We start from the raw sequence: 15872 nt of genomic DNA, 5'->3' as shown, positions 1-15872 counted from the left end.
TCCACCATGGGCTTCCATACTAACTATACTAATAATAACTCTGTGAAGGTGGCCTCAGTAACTGCACCATGGGCTTCCATACTAACTATACTAATAATAACTCTGTGAAGGTGGCCTCAGTAACGGCACCATGGGCTTCCATACTAACTATACTAATAATAACTCTGTGAAGGTGGCCTCAGTAACGGCACCATGGGCTTCCATACTAACTATACTAATAATAACTCTGTGAAGGTGGCCTCAGTAACGGCACCATGGGCTTCCATACTAACTATACTAATAATAAACTCTGGCAGGTCAGGTCATATTTATCCTGAATTGAGTTCATTAACGGGATTGTTTTTTGCTTTGTCCATGTAGGAGCTCTTCCACCCTCCAACACTCATGGCAAGAACATTGACAATGTAAGTGTGTGTGTGTGTGTGTGTGTGTGTGTGTGTGTGTGTGTGTGTGTGTGTGTGTGTGTGTGTGTGTGTGTGTGTGTGTGTGTGTGTGTGTGTGTGTGTGTGTGTGTGTGTGTGTGTGTGTGTGTGTGTGTGTGTGTGTGTGTGTGTGTGTGTGTGTCTGTGTGTCACCTTTTGTGCTTGTTTTTAATGTAACTATTATTAAATCAGATAGTGTACAATTGTAACCAAATGGACCCAGGGACAATTGTAAAGTCTAAGAGTTAAATTAAGAGTATTTTTTACTGTGTACTAATTTAATATTATTGCTTATATAACGTGTGTTTGGTTCTTATTCCTGTGACCCCAATGTAAATTATGTCAACTGGACTTACATAGTATTGCTAGTCCTACCATGGAGTTTTAATACAATAAAATGTACTGTATGTCAACAATTTAAAAGATGAACAAAATAAAAGAGCAAGGGCTTCAGTTCTTTCCAGACTCACTGTTGCTGTTCAGTAATCCTAATGTTCTGATATAATGTTGTGAAATGCTTTGTTTCATTTATGTGTAATATGTCCAGGCCAGTACCCAGACCGATCCGATGTCCCGTCGACGTCAGATGAAGAACAAGGCGGTTCTGTGTCGCCCCTTCACAGTGGACCAGGAAACCCTGTGTGAGCTGGCCGCACCAGACACTGAGCCTCTGTCCAGAGAATCAGCAGCAGGTAACGCAAATGAAGACATTCCAGCCTCGGGTTCTTCAAATTATTTTAGCTTTGGTCTTCTTCAGTGTCAGTTTTCTTACGTTTTCCAAAGTATGGTGGAATAAGCACAACGCAAAACTTCCTTTTCCCCCACTTCATGTCAAAACGAAGCTTACCTGTGACTGGAAGAACAATACAGTTTGTTTTCTTCCCGAGGAAGCACAGCAGTGATACACATTTATGTGCAGTGCATCAGGAAGAAGTTGGATGTCTACATGGCTGTAGCAGCATTACTTGATTTCATTGCCTCTAGTTGTTTTGTTACTGGCAGAGCTGTGTCACTTATTTTGCCTCTTGTCTTGGCCAGTTCACACTTGTAAAAGAGACTTCAGTCTCAATGTGGTTTTTACTGGTTAAATAAAGGTTAAATAAATAAATAAAAAAGTCATGGTTCTGAGGTAGAAGCTTTTGTAGTATAGACATAGTAGTATAGACTATTTGTTTTAACCACTCAAGCCCTATATGCACGGAAATAGTAGATCCACAAGCTCACAACTTGATGTGATAACACTGTGAGCTTGTAGATATTTTTTTAGAAAGTTTGCCCACAATCGGGATGCCCAGGACTCGTGTCTAAATACACTATCTGGATAAATGCTGAACACAACGCCTAATTGGATAGAATGGTCATTCTGGCTTCCATTAACATGTGATTGTTTGGCGAGGAAATACAATGAGAATCAGAGAGGTTGCCACAGAAAGTTTGCAAACATTTCCTCTACCTTAAAGTTGCTGATGATAAAGTATTCACGCACTGCAAGCAACAGTAACTTCTCGGTTACATTGATGAAGTCCTTGCCAACACTCCAGTGGCAGTCATCTTAGTTCAAAGTTGTAATGAAGCACGTTTTTGATATCTCTATATTGATTTTACTTTTTTCATAATGTTCATTTGAATCTCTCATGGTGGAGAATTTTCGATAGGTTTCCCACCCAGCGCTGTCTGTTCATTGTAACTAATTCACAACCATCCCACAACATCTCTCACCCATTCCTCCACCACACACAACCAGCCAATCCGACGATCGCCCCAGCTGAGCTTGCTAGCCCCGCGCGCTCTGCTGGACCGCCCGTGGTGGAGCCCACGCCATCCTCCCCAACAGTGTCACGCGCGGCGGGAGGCGCGGAACCGCACGAAGATGCCTTGCCGGCGCGCTTCACCGGACGCCATTTCCTGGGCATGACGAAGAACAGCAAATCTGCATGCAAAGTCTGCTCGAAGAACTGCAAGCGGTTGAGGGTAGAGCAGGAGGAGGAGGAGGTGGAGAAGGAGGGAGGGGAGGAGCAGGAGAGAAAGAAGCCGAGGAGGGAGGTGATGGAAGGTGGCGATGAAGGGCAAAACGTGGCGGAAGAGGAGAAGGTGAAGGAGGAGGAAGGCGAGGACAGGAAAAAGGAGGAGAGGGCTTGTGAACAACAGGCCCAGGAGACGCAGACACAGTACTACTGTAAGACCTGTCTGGGAGTGCCCAGCCTGTGTCCTGTCCCCTGCTTTGAGCTCTACCACACCCAACAGGTGTACACAACAGCCACCAAACTGGACCCAGCACCGGGTGAGCTGTTGTCTGCATTAATGTCATAATATTTGAAAAGTATGTTCATACGGTATTTATAATACAGTAGAATTCGTCTGTTCCTTCCCTCATCTCTATTTTTCGTGTGCATGCGTGAGTGATGCACAAAAGGTGTGAGCTAAAAGTAATTCAACATTAAAAAGCGTTATAACCCGCGCACCAACGACAGTAAAGACTTCATCGGCCTGGGCTGGCCTAGTGGTCCAGGCACCTTGGCTGGTAATCCAGCCTGACAGCGTGTCGCGGGTTTGAATCCCAATCCCGGCGACTTTTGCTGGGTGTCTTCCCCCATCTCTCTCCCCCTTTCCTGTCAAACTACTGTTAATCTATCAATAAAGGCAAAAAAAAGGCCCAAAAACATCTTTAAAAAATCGTTTCCATCTGCACTGGATCTAAACTCTTTTCAAATGAAGACTAGCCTGGCATGGCCAGACTAATATCACTGCGTAGATATTAGTCTGGCATCTCTGTGTGGAACCTGCATTTCCAAGGGGCAGGTTTAAAATGCCTCTGATAATAAACCCAAATGGCAGGTTTTTCTGTTTTTCAGGCTAAAAAAAGACGTCTTTACCTTTGTCGTTGGTGTGTGGAGTCGACTCAATTATTATTGTCGTCATTTGACATTTAAGTAATCACTGATGATTGGACATTCCTATACCTTGCATGTAAGCTGACTGACTTTTGAAGAGGGTCAAGTGTTTGTGACCCGAGTCTTTTTTTTTTTTCAGAGTCTCCTGATCTCCTGAACAGAGAGGCTGAACGCCTGCCATTATCAACATCGTCCTCGGAGAAAGAATGACAAACTACTGGGATAACTGGATGACGTGTACTCTTTTCCACATCCTCCTTTATGACCTCACTTTTGTTAAAAAACTAAAAGAATGTAAAGGTAAAGCTCTATATTCTAATAGTACTCATTGCTATATAGTGTTTGTTCAGTAACAGTGGTCCAACAGTCTCTCCAGTTCTTTAATAAACAGAAGGAATATAATTCGGGTTAGGATACCAAATTTAACCAATCATGAGTGAGAATGAACGCACAAAGGTCATTTATCAGCTAAAAATGTTAATGTTCAAATTTTGTTTCTGGTTTTGAGTTTGTTTTTTTGCTGCATCACTTCCAATTTCACTTGTTTATTCTGTGTACTACATAAATTCTCTCCCCTGAGTGGATAGAATTATTATCCTGACCTGAATATGTATTTTATGTTTACTAAAGAGCCAGAGAGTTACTGAACAAACATGCTATTTTGCAAGGATTATCATAAATATAGAGATATTTAATTAACACTAAATAAAATTAGAAAATCCCTTTGATTCTGTTTGTGTATTTATCTTCAGTTGACCGTCACAATCCCAGTCATTTTCATTTCCATCCAGTTTGAATTTTGAACTGCTGAACATAGTCGAAATTGATGTGAATAGTTTCCTGCCTCCTGTTCACCAATAGACATCACATTGTCTTGGCAGACAGATGCTAATATGCTCTGTGCATCACTGTCAGCGTACCAGAAGGAGGCATATACTGTTTCTTGTTCTGGTTCTTCTTCTTTAAAACGGCTGCGTTTGATTAGGTCTGCAGTGGATTTGAGCCAGAAACGCATCAGGAAGTTGTCATGCACGTTCAAGTCTGCTGACGAGCCAATCAAACGAAGCTATTGGAAAATGACCTGGGACAGTTAACAGGCATGCCGCCTTTGGTATACCCAGGACTGCATTTATTCGCAGAGCCTGCTGGGCTACACATGGGAAAAGCAGGACATTTACAGGTGAACTAATTCCTGTCGCATTTCTGTTCCATTCTGCAGATCGCTAAAGAGGACCTTTAGAAAGATAAACATATTTTTTGGGTTGTAGTATTTTAGTACACTGGGCTTTGATAAAAAGAAAATAAATAGGGTATTTGTGTTTATTTAGACAGTATTGTAACAGACGGTCAGAACATTATGTCAGAACATTAAGGGAACGTTCCAAATGTACCTCTTGAAGGAACTATTGAAACTGATTCCAAACACGACAACTGAAATATTTTGTGATTTACAATGTAATTTGTATTTATTTGTATTTCATTTTATTGTATTTTTTATGTGTTTGTAATGTACTGTATGTGGGTTCACGGTGACTAAGTTTTCATCGTTTAATACAATTTTAATAAAATCCTGAGTAATACTTGAACTCTTGAGTGTGTCCTTGTGTGCACTCAAGAGTTAGATGAACAGAACATGTTGCTGTGTACAGTGGGTTCAGCCTTATTATTAGGTATGATAGAACTGCGTTTACAGAGTTTCATAAAACTGCGGCAGGTTTCACTTGAAGCCTTACTGAAGGTGGAGCCTCTTTATGAAAGGCATATTATATCGTTTGAGATGGAATAAATGTGCTCATTGGGGCCTCTGCTTAAAACGTTAAGGACACTATGCTGTCACTCGTTTGTTGCTTTAGCTGAAACCAATCACTGATAAATCAGTCGGCAATCACTGATGTCAGGAAAGTACAACTAGAATATCATTGCTGTTGGGCAGAAACCTTGTCCATCTCCATGTTTCAAACTTATGTTTTAAAATGAATGTACTTTATCATACAAGAGTGTCATACAAAAGTAGTGAAAATAGCAGATCTACTGTCTACAGTATAAGATCAGACCTCACAATGCATTGAGCTTGTTTTCACTATTTTCCTTTTTTAATATAAAATCATTTTGGACATAAGGTTTCCACCTGACAGCGACAATATGCAAGTCATCAAAGGTTAGGCATTGAGGCTGTGTCCACCAAAACATGTCTTCCTAAAATCACTAACAAACACTCCAGTTGAAAATCTTTCAGCTCTCTGCAAACAGATAAAAACAGACTTGTCATGCAGTTCGAGTATAAACAATTAAAAACACAATCTGTGCTCATGATAAAATGCCTTTTAACAAACACCTTCACTCAACCTGTATATACTTTTTGAAATGTCTATGGGAAAAATGCATTGGGATTCATTTCCTGGTCCATGGTAGGGGGCGGGACTGTGACGCTCTATTGTGATATTACTCATTGATATACATAGTGTTTACTAGGGCATATTTCTTTCCGTCTTTCTTTATGTCTTTAGTCTTCAGGCTCCAAAACACTACGGTAGTCATATAGTGGTAGTAAGCCTTGCCAAGCCATGAGGCCCATACGGCAGGAGCCCATCTCCTGTTTCTGAGGCAGCTTGATGTACAAGTACACCCCCTGGACATGACGCTAGTATGTTGCAGGGCCTTACCCTCAATCCAACCCTTGATGCTGAGTGCCAAGCAGGGAGGCACTGGGTCCCATTTTTCACAGTCTTTGGTATGACCCGGCCGGGGATCAAACCCCGACCTCCCAGTCCCAGGGCGGACACTCTAACCAACAGGCCACTGAGCTGGTGTGTATGGGGTAATGGGAATTAGATTGGAGGGATGAGGGTTGGGTGAGTGAGTGAAGTGAAGATGGCAATGGGGTTGGTTCCTCCAAGCTGTCCTTGTTATGCAAGTACTTACTTGAGACAAAATGTACAGATGAGCATACTATGATGGAGAGGTCTGTAGTAGAACTGAAACAGGTGCAGCAATATTAAATTAATCACAGAGTGCAGGCCATGCAGCTAAAGCCTCATCTTACATTTTGAGATAGCCACTACAATGCTGTTCAGTTGAATGTCTGATGCTCATAAACCTGGAGTGTTGTAGATTTTCTAACGGAGACCGTGTACCGCATTGCTCTGAGCCACAGATGTTTACAAATTGCTTGATTTCAGAGATGTCTTTTTTTTTTTTTGAATAAATCTGTCATATTTCTATTTTGTATTCCTAACAGAACCAAGTTATTGTTTGTTAAATGTGCCAAGAATGTTTGATATTTTGACAGTGTAAAATTAAGAATTGCTTTTTTTCCCTCCTTTCTCCGAATTCGTGGAAACGGATACAAAAAAGAAAAGATTAAATCAATTGATTAATCTGAATAGTATTGCTGTCCTTGTATTCTTTGCACAGATGCACGATGAGTGTTTTATGAGTTTACGAACATTAGAATATTAAAGTCTCTAGATCATTCAACAGAGAACATTCTATACCGAAATAATGCCCAAAGTCATATTAGAAGTTCACAAGCCGAGACCCTGGTCGTTCTGTTGAAAACAAAAACAAGTAGATGGTTTGAAGGTGTCTGGCCCATGACTTGACTACCTGTTTCCTACTGGAAAATGAGATTCTGAGGAGCACCAGGCATTTTGAGGTCTCAGTAATAAACTAAAGCTTAACCACACATGACCATAGACTGTAATCACATTGGATTGGAGAACCAGACCCAGAGGTCGTGGATCGCGTTCGAGATCGCGTTCGAGATCGTGGATTTCACAATATCACGCCAGACTTTCCGGTCCTTCATTGCCATGAACTGGCAGCGGTGGCTCAGGGGTGGAGTGGCTGGATCGTAACCGCAAGGTTGCCTGTTCGAACCCGGGCTCCCCCAGAGTTAGTGTCGAAGTGTCCTTGAGCAAGACACTGAACCCCAAATTGTTCCCGATGTGCTGGCTAGTGCCTTGCATGGTTTCTGCCGCCATCGGTGTATGAATGTGTGTGTGAATGGGTGAATTGATGCACAATCTATGTAAAGCGCCTTGGATAAAGGTGCTATATAAATGGACCATTTACCATTTGCCATCCCCAGTTCCTGCTTACTGATGCCTGTGTCCCTAGCAATGACATCAGGGAACGACAGTTTTCTACCTCTGGTCTGCTTTGAGGCAGGACTCCAGAGAAGAAGGGAAGATATAACCTCATTGTCAGCTCTGAAGCAGTGGCCGGCAAACTGTGTTCTTCTGGATCGGACTAGTGAAGAAACACGGGCAAGGTTGCCGTATATTAGATTAGTCGATGGGCGGCTCTTCCAAGACAGATTTTGCGCTCTCATTAGAAGGGTGTAAGTGCCATCCAACCGTTTCTCTAGTTTCTTTGAAAGTGTCCATGTCTCGGAGCCATAGAGTAGAATCGGCTCAATCGGCTCTAGTCATACAAGTTGTATCCCTGCTTGATTGATTGATTGATTGATTCAATACTTCATTAACAATTTTCAGGGGAATAAAACACAGGAAAGTAGAGTTCAATACAAGGTCTAAGAGTATTTAAAACCCAATAAAGCCTATGGCTTGATAAAAGAAGAAGCGCTTTGTGGGTCCTTAAATATAGTAAACAGGTGCTCTTTGGAGAGGGTTTTTTACTTTCCGGACAAAAGTTAGTTTTAATGTTCAATTCCTTTGTAAAAATCACAGTGGAAAAAAGGAAGGTGGTGAACTTCAAGAAGGTCCAGGGAAACTCTGTTCAGTTCAAGTAAAAAATCCTTTATTCCATAAAATGCAATGGTTAAAAACGCTGTGGACGCTGATGAAGGCCGAAACGGGTATAGTACAGGAAATCTATGGAAAATACAGGATCAACCTCTAACTAATTGCAAAAAAAACAAACTCAGCTGGTTTTGCATCTTCAATATATCCTGAATAACAGAAAGAAGGTTGCCTGGAATTGTCTGAGGGGAAAGTGTTGAAAATGGCCTGTACAGTATGGCCACCATTGACATCCTATTATAAGGCAATATTTTCTAAATTTCCTTTTGCTTTAAGTAGCATGTGACATATCAAACTAGGGGGTTTTCATGATGCTGAATCCATTCCAAGCATTAGTTTTGCATAAAACACTCATTGGGCTAAATTTGGCCATAGCAACTTGCCCAAATGTGCTGACATCACATTTTGGCAAGTGTTTCAAATGTTTTTGAAGCAAGACATTCTTGAGAGCATTATTGAGAGCAACCATCTGACCTGACCATCTCTCTCTGCTCATTCAAACCAACTACAATGGGGATCTGATCTGTAACTTGACAGACCAATATTTCTAGCCTCACTGTATTGCATCCAGGATCCTCTCCTGTACACTGTCACCTCTGTGATACCACTAAGAACACCTGTGGTAGATGTACTGTATGATGCATTTGACACAGACGGACAAAAGGTAAATGGAAACGGTCTCAAAGTGTAATTGAGCAAGACATGCTGACTGATAATGCCACGCGTTTGTTATTTTAGTCATAAATAATTCCGTACAGTAGATCATCTATAACATCTCCTTTCATTTGTTGCGCAGACGGAAATGAAAGCCTGGGTATCGAGGCTAACATCTCCTTAACTGGGCGGCACCATAGTGAGCAAGTCCTCTTTCCTGTCTGTGTCCGCCTCTTGTCTCATTTCCCAGGTGTGTCCCAGTGCCGCTCCTGTGGCGGAGTGGAGAAAGTGAGGCTAGTGATGGTTCCAGTCCCGGTACCTGTCTTTGTGCCTGTGCCAATGAACATGTACTCCCAGTACACGCCGGTTCCTCTGGCCATGCCGATGCCCGTACGTGCTCCTCTGTGTCTTACCAGTGTTGATGTTTTATTTAGTTTCAGTCATAGTTAGGTAGGGATGTCCCGATCACTTTTCTTTGCTCCAGATCCGATGCCGATCACTTGATTTTGAGTATCTGCCGATAGCGATTTTTCCCGATCCGATATTTATATTTTTATAGACATGGGGGGGTCAGATCAACATATCCGCCTGGGTGACAGCAGACTGCTGGGCGAGCGCTGGCGGTTTGGCATGGGGGGGTCATCAGGGATCTCCACCCGTGATGATGTCACGTGATGTCATCGTGATGTTTGGGGTGATCAAACAACACACTGACGGGAAATGCACGATTCTATAGTTTATGAGAGTGATACCTGTACACAACCAAACATAAAATTACGTATCTTTTACTTCTACTAGATCTCTTCTCCACTAGCCCCTCCCTAACATTTAGTCTAGTTTTTATTTGTTGACACAATTGTCAATATCTTTAGTCTTAGTTGTAGTCATCATAGCTGAGATTTCATTTAGTTTTCATCAGTGAAAAAAGGTAGTCAAGGAACATTTTTAAGTGGTGCAACCACTCCAAGGAACAGCTATGTCCCAACCTATGTCCCGAAATCAACACTGCTTTGCACGAGACTCATCCCTGCAAACAGTTTGTGGATTGGTGCACGTCTGGGCTAACACGTCTGTTCTTTCCTCGGATCCTTCTTCCCCAGGTTCCAGTGCCCCTGGTGCTGCCACATAATATAAAGGAAATGAGAGATGCCGCTGTCCAGTGGGAGCCCTTGGCTGAGGTGGAAAAGGGGATGGAGAGGGACAAGAAGATTGTCTCCCGTGGAGGTGAGGTCTACAAGGAATTCTGGCTATTGCAAGGTCCCAAGTTGTGAGGTCCAGAACTGAATGGCTGTCCCTCAGTAACCTTAAACCTGTAATCTGTTGAGTGTTGAGTAATAGCTTTGAGTGATACACGCATAATATGCTTGTGTGTGATGCAAGACAGTGCTTCCATGTGGGCCATAAGGGGCGTGGTCGTGCTTCAGTTTGGCCTTATGCCCTTCTAAACATTATTATTCAGCGGCCACAGTGGCTTTGATGCCACACCCACATAGCTCTTTAGCCCAGCACCCAGCCTGTCGATGTGCGTATTCTACGTCCGATCACACCCACATATTGCCCCAGCTGATTTCACACTCGGCCTCTTTTCTGGCAATACAGATTTTAGACAACAGTGACTTTTGTTGATATTCTGAATTCTTGTTAGACAACATCAAGTGAAACGCTGCGCCACGTAACCAGTGGTAGGTTGAAGCGTTGGAAAACGGGGCTATTTCTGTTTATGGTTTAACACAAATCTAGCAAAGAATAACTGTAAAAGAACAGAATGTTGAGCTAGATTTTCTGAGAATATATTTTGGTAATGAACAGTAATATCGCACTGAGGGAAAAGAACACTAAGGTACAATGAGGTTTGCACAGACAGGTTTTAGTACATTGTTTCAGTATGAAATATGGAGAGGAGATAGCACTATACTGTACCAGGGCAGGAATTTAAAGGCCACCTTGTTTGGCCTATTTTTGCTAAATAAATAGCCCCTTTTATGAATTTATTTCATGCTGTTTAATTTAAAATAAAATCATCCTTAACCCAGTTCAATTCATAATATCCGTGGACTTTATCCTGGTTTTAGTTGATGGTTGGCTGGTTGGCTGCTCTGATATTTTGCCTTTGTTTTTTGTGTCTTCAAAGAATTGGCAACACCAAAGGCCAACTGGCCTTGCCGCTAAAATGATAAAATTCCAGGCCTAGTGTGATGTATTTGTAGCTTTTGCAGCAGCTACAAACGTCGGGTGTGTGTGTGTGTGTGTGTGTGTGTGTGTGTGTGTGTGTGTGTGTGTGTGTGTGTGTGTGTGTGTGTGTGTGTGTGTGTGTGTGTGTGTGTGTGTGTGTGTGTGTGTGTGTGTGTGTGTGTGTGTGTGTGTGTGTGTGTGTGTGTGTGTGTGTGTGTGTGTGTGTGTGTCGCTTGTCTCAGACCAAGTGAGTACACACAGTGGAGAGGCAGTTACTCGTCTTCTCTTGGACAGTGAGGACTCTCAAACTGAGGGGAATGCAGGACAAGCTGACCCACGCAGGACCACCGCGCATGAAGAGGAGAGCACAGAGTCTAAGGACACACTCACGATGACCACACCAGGAGACCCCGTGAAGAGCACACAGACGGAGCACAGCCACGGGACAGACGACAACACCTCCAGCACCAGCGTGGATCAACAGCCCCCCTTGTCCCCAATGATGGACTTGGAATCAGACCTTTCACCTGGTGAGCGACAAGTGATATATTTTTTATGTTTTACCTTAATAAGCCGCACAGGACCTGTGAAAGTTCAAAACCCACTCAGATTAAATAGATTCGATAAGGTTTGATTTGAAATTAGCTAGGTTTGCATAATAGAGGAAAGTTGACTTCAGACGTGTATAATAATTACAGAAGTTGCTTTTAACTTTCTCAGTTGCTAATTCCAGTGAAATAGACATTTTAAGATCATTCCTACTATATCTTCACCTTGACCGGTATGTCTCTTTCCAGAGCGGTATGATCTGGATCAGTCTGCTCCCAGTCGGCGAGGATTAAAGAGAACGAGGGATAGCTCTCATAGCCGAAAACGGGTATGACATATTCAGTGACCTCTGTTGTCATCCTACGACAGTATCTTCCACTGACTTAAAGCAGTTAAGCCAGCTGTCACATTTAGAATAATAGCCTGGAGTGATCGGTTGTTATCTGTATCTTTTCTCTCATGTCAATTCAGGGTAAGAGGCGAGTTTTGGACCGCAGTGCCCTGTCAACCCGTCCCAAACTGAACCACTTGTATGGGATCAAAGCCTGGGGCAGCTGGGTGCAGAGGCACAACGCACACGCTGACACAGAACCCCGGAGCTGTGAGTGGACTGGACTGGAGTGCACAAACTGATTCTGTGCTATGCTGTGTTTGTTCCAGTGGTTCTCAAAGTGGGGTGGGTCGTTTTGGGGTGTTCCAGAAGGCCCCCAGCAAAACACATTAATCCAAATAATAAATAGCAGCCAGAAATGCAAGCTCACAGTGCGCCACTTGAGCTTGTATATCTGTATCTGGGGGTTCCTGAAATTTTCCGCAGCCAAATACATATTAATTTGGGGGTCGTTGACATGAAAAAGGTTTGAGAACTACTGGTATTGTTCTGTTCTGTGATAAGATGAGATCTTTATTTGTCACGGTGTGAGACATGAGAATGTGATGGCTTCACGGTGTGGTCTCTCTTCCTCCAGCCCATACACCAGCTGTTAAGGAGGACATTCTTCAGTGTGATGCTTCAGAGCTGAGCTACGCTCTGTGTCGCTTCATCAAAGACGTCCGGCGGCCCAACGGAGGCACGTACTCGGCTGACAGCATCTTCTACCTCTGTCTGGGGATACAGAAGGTACAGGAACACGGGAGCGCGCGCACACACACACACACACACACACACACACACACACACACACTCAATCCTCATTCAATAGTTGCTGTTGGGCAGAAACCTCTCGTGTTTTTTTTAGTGGTGCAAACCACTCCAACAACTGGCTTTGTTAGTACCCGTGTGTGTGTTTGTGTACCTGTCCCTCAAAAGAATGAGCATGGTTACTATGGTCACTGACATTACGTCAGACCACAGCTGATCAGGCTATATAAGACCTTGCACCACTCAGTTCACACGGGTGTGATTTTTTTCATAAATGGTGCATTTATATAGTGCAGTGGTTTTCAACCCTTTTCATATCAAGGTCCATTATTTATTCGACTCAAGGGTCACTGGTGGTCCCGGACTACTGGTTGAGAACCACTGATATAGCGCCTTTATCCAAAGCGATTCCATTCACCCATTTACACACACATTCATACACCAATGGCGGAGGAAACCATGCAAGGCACCACAAGTCTTGCTCAAGGACACTTCTGCACTAACTCTGGGGGAGCCTGGGATCGAACTAGGAACCTTCCGGTTCCCAAGCGGCCGATCTACCCCTGCTGTTGCCCCACCTCACAAATTGATGCCCTACAGCGTCACACAAAAGCATAAAAAGTAGCAGATATACAGGCTCGAAGAGCTTATTATTGCTATTTTGGAATTTGAATCCTGAAAAGTAACAGTTTTGGACATATGAGGGAGTCTAAATAGTTTTAAGATAATATGTCATCATCCAATCTGTGTCTCCCTTTCTCTGCAGTACCTGTTTGAGAAGGGCCGCATAGAGAACATATTCACGGATGAGCTGTACAGTCAGTTTTCCTTGGAGATCGCCAACATGCTGCAACATTGGAAGCCTGAACTGCTACCCAGTGGTACTGTATGCTGATTTCTCCATTTCCTTGGAGGGATTCATTTCCCCCTTTATTTTCTGTAGCACCGATTGGCTGTCGTGAGCATTATTATGTTTCCATTCAATTCTGAAAAAGTTGTAGAACGTCTGATTTTGCTCACGATACTTTTTCTGAAAAAGCTATGTTTCTATGTCAGTCGTTCTTCGATTTTTCAAAAATAGCAGACCTACAAGCTCGTAGCGCGCCACTCGGTGGCGCGCTATGAGCTTGTAGATCTGCTATTTTTCAATAGCTAAGGCATAACATAATGCTAACACCAAAAGGGGTTCCCGCCCAAAATGGGTTAAACACTGTGTGTGTATCTACTTTCTTTGTATTTAATTTTAGTTTGTGCTTGACGGAGCACTGCACCCAGTCAACCTCATCTTCATATAACTGCTCCTTACTAAAGCTCATTATACTGGAAGATAGTACAACTTCCTTCTACTCACTTGGGGGCTATGAACAGTTCAGAATCCTGCCTACCAATGACATTGATGGGGATATTGCTTTTGCATAAAAACAAATCTAAATGTAATTTGAACTTACCAAAACTCCCTACTGATGATGTCATTGGTCAGACAGTTAAATCAATGCTACAGTCTTGTAGATCAGCTATTTTCAAATAAATGATGTATATGCAGGGCGTTGCACTTGTACTCAACTACTACCCTGGGTAAATACGGTAAAGGAAAAACAATATTGTGTATATATATATATGTTAAAGACAGTGATTGTGATGCTATATTAACTAATTTAGCTGGAGGACCCCCTGGAACCCCCTCAGGGACCCATGGGGTTCCCCGGACACCACTTTGAGAAGCACTGACCTGCGACGGTACTTTTTGTTCTGCCCTTCCTTCCACCAGGCGGCCTGATGCCGTCGCGCGTGCAGGAGGCCTACCTGTGGGACTGCAAGCAGCTGGGGGCCTACTCGCCCGTGGTGCTCCTCAACACGCTGCTCTTCTTCTGCACCAAGGCCTTCCGCTTCACCACGCTGGCACAGCACCAGCAGCTGTCCTTTGCCAACTTCACGCGGAGCTCCAGGCCCTGCAGCCACCGGGGCAAGACCCTCTACCTCCAGCACCGCCGCGGAGCCACGGCAGGCCACGAGGCTACAGGTGGATGATGCTGAGAGAAGCAGTGTTGCCATTGTCCGCTTATTACAAGTGACTTTGGGCTTGTTCTTGGAAACCTCTATGTCAAAACTGAATTGAATAAAATGTTGGTACTGCTGTAGTGACAGTGTAGTGCGATCAAATAAGGCGTTCATTTACGGAAAAACACAAAGTTAAAATGTAGAGATAAGAGGTTTGAGGTTTCTGCCCGACAGCAACAATATAGTCTTGTGTAGCCAGACAACTATTCCACAATATCCCAATGCTATAGAGGGTAAAAAAACGACTTTCTGGCCTTGACAGCCCATACATTCAAGCAGAAAAGTTTGATTGCATTAAACGACGTTAAACGAGATTAAACTCACTTTTTCACTAACTTTGCCACTCAATTTGCCATTCCCTTTACGCATGTGCATACCCTCTATATAGAGTCTGGAACTACAGTAAGGACTCTGAGTAAGGAAGCTGTCATTTCCGTTCACGAAAATATATTTTTGAGATTTTTACATTTACATTTCTGCTAAGCAGCCAGCTATATATGCGTAGATGATTTAGATTTATATTAGGATAGATTTGCGCGACTGTAAAGATTAAACTTCATTGCTTACTCATGATCAGAGCTTCCGTTCTCCAGACTGTATGCCGGAAGCATTTGAAAATTGCGAGAGGCAACAGTCTGGCCACGCAAGACTAGCAACAATATAATATACAATACGTCACGAATCACCATACAATACTTGTGTTGTTCAGTACATATTATATACAAACCTTATAATGCTGTCTCTTTTTCTGTGATTACACATTATTGGTGCTGTTCCCAGAAGGAGACCTGGAGATACCAGAGAACATCAGCAGCCCTCTCCACTGTCCTGTCAGACTCTATGAGTTCTACATGTCTAGATGGTGAGGCATGCGCACATGCACACACACACGCACGCACGCACGCACGCCCACACACACACACACTCACACATCAGTGACGGCAGACAAACTTAACCATAATGCTAACATAAAATGCCATACATACGCACTTAAGATACACAGATACATACACAAGTAAGACGCGCAAACGCGGGAAGCGAACGCAGCTCGTAAATTGCAATAACAACAATTAGAATAAATTACGTACTTTTTAAGGTTTTTTTTAAGTTAAGTTTTTTTAAATTAAATGTTTTTTCAAGTTTTTTTCAGTGTGTGTATGTGTGCGTGCGTGCGTGTTTCTTTTTTAGGTTTTTTTTTAAAAAGTTTTTTGTTTAAGTTAAG

At 43.0% G+C, this 15872-nt stretch overlaps 1 protein-coding gene across 7 annotated transcripts in view; it reads left to right on the top strand.

Moving 5' to 3' along the window:
* LOC306942471 (zinc finger MYM-type protein 4-like) overlaps window positions 1-15872 on the top strand; it is a 63433-nt gene that overhangs the window by 44592 nt on the left and 2969 nt on the right. For 5 of the 7 annotated variants that reach the window (XM_079528375.1, XM_079528374.1, XM_079528376.1 and 2 more), the window contains 11 exons: window positions 361-404; window positions 970-1114; window positions 8981-9120; window positions 9831-9954; window positions 11145-11432; window positions 11700-11779; window positions 11923-12052; window positions 12420-12571; window positions 13359-13473; window positions 14361-14612; window positions 15431-15512. In XM_079528375.1, the coding sequence (XP_079384501.1) occupies window positions 361-404; window positions 970-1114; window positions 8981-9120; window positions 9831-9954; window positions 11145-11432; window positions 11700-11779; window positions 11923-12052; window positions 12420-12571; window positions 13359-13473; window positions 14361-14612; window positions 15431-15512 (1552 nt within the window). Of the gene's footprint in view, window positions 1-360; window positions 405-969; window positions 1115-2166; window positions 2704-3452; window positions 3607-8980; window positions 9121-9830; window positions 9955-11144; window positions 11433-11699; window positions 11780-11922; window positions 12053-12419; window positions 12572-13358; window positions 13474-14360; window positions 14613-15430; window positions 15513-15872 lie in introns of those variants that run through there. The other 2 variants (XM_079528379.1, XM_079528378.1) reach the window with 2 other exon arrangements.

This window comes from Electrona antarctica (assembly GCF_951216825.1).
Source record: "Electrona antarctica genome assembly, chromosome: 18".
NCBI classification, from domain to species: domain Eukaryota; kingdom Metazoa; phylum Chordata; class Actinopteri; order Myctophiformes; family Myctophidae; genus Electrona; species Electrona antarctica.
This window is presented reverse-complemented; position numbering and strand designations above follow the sequence as displayed.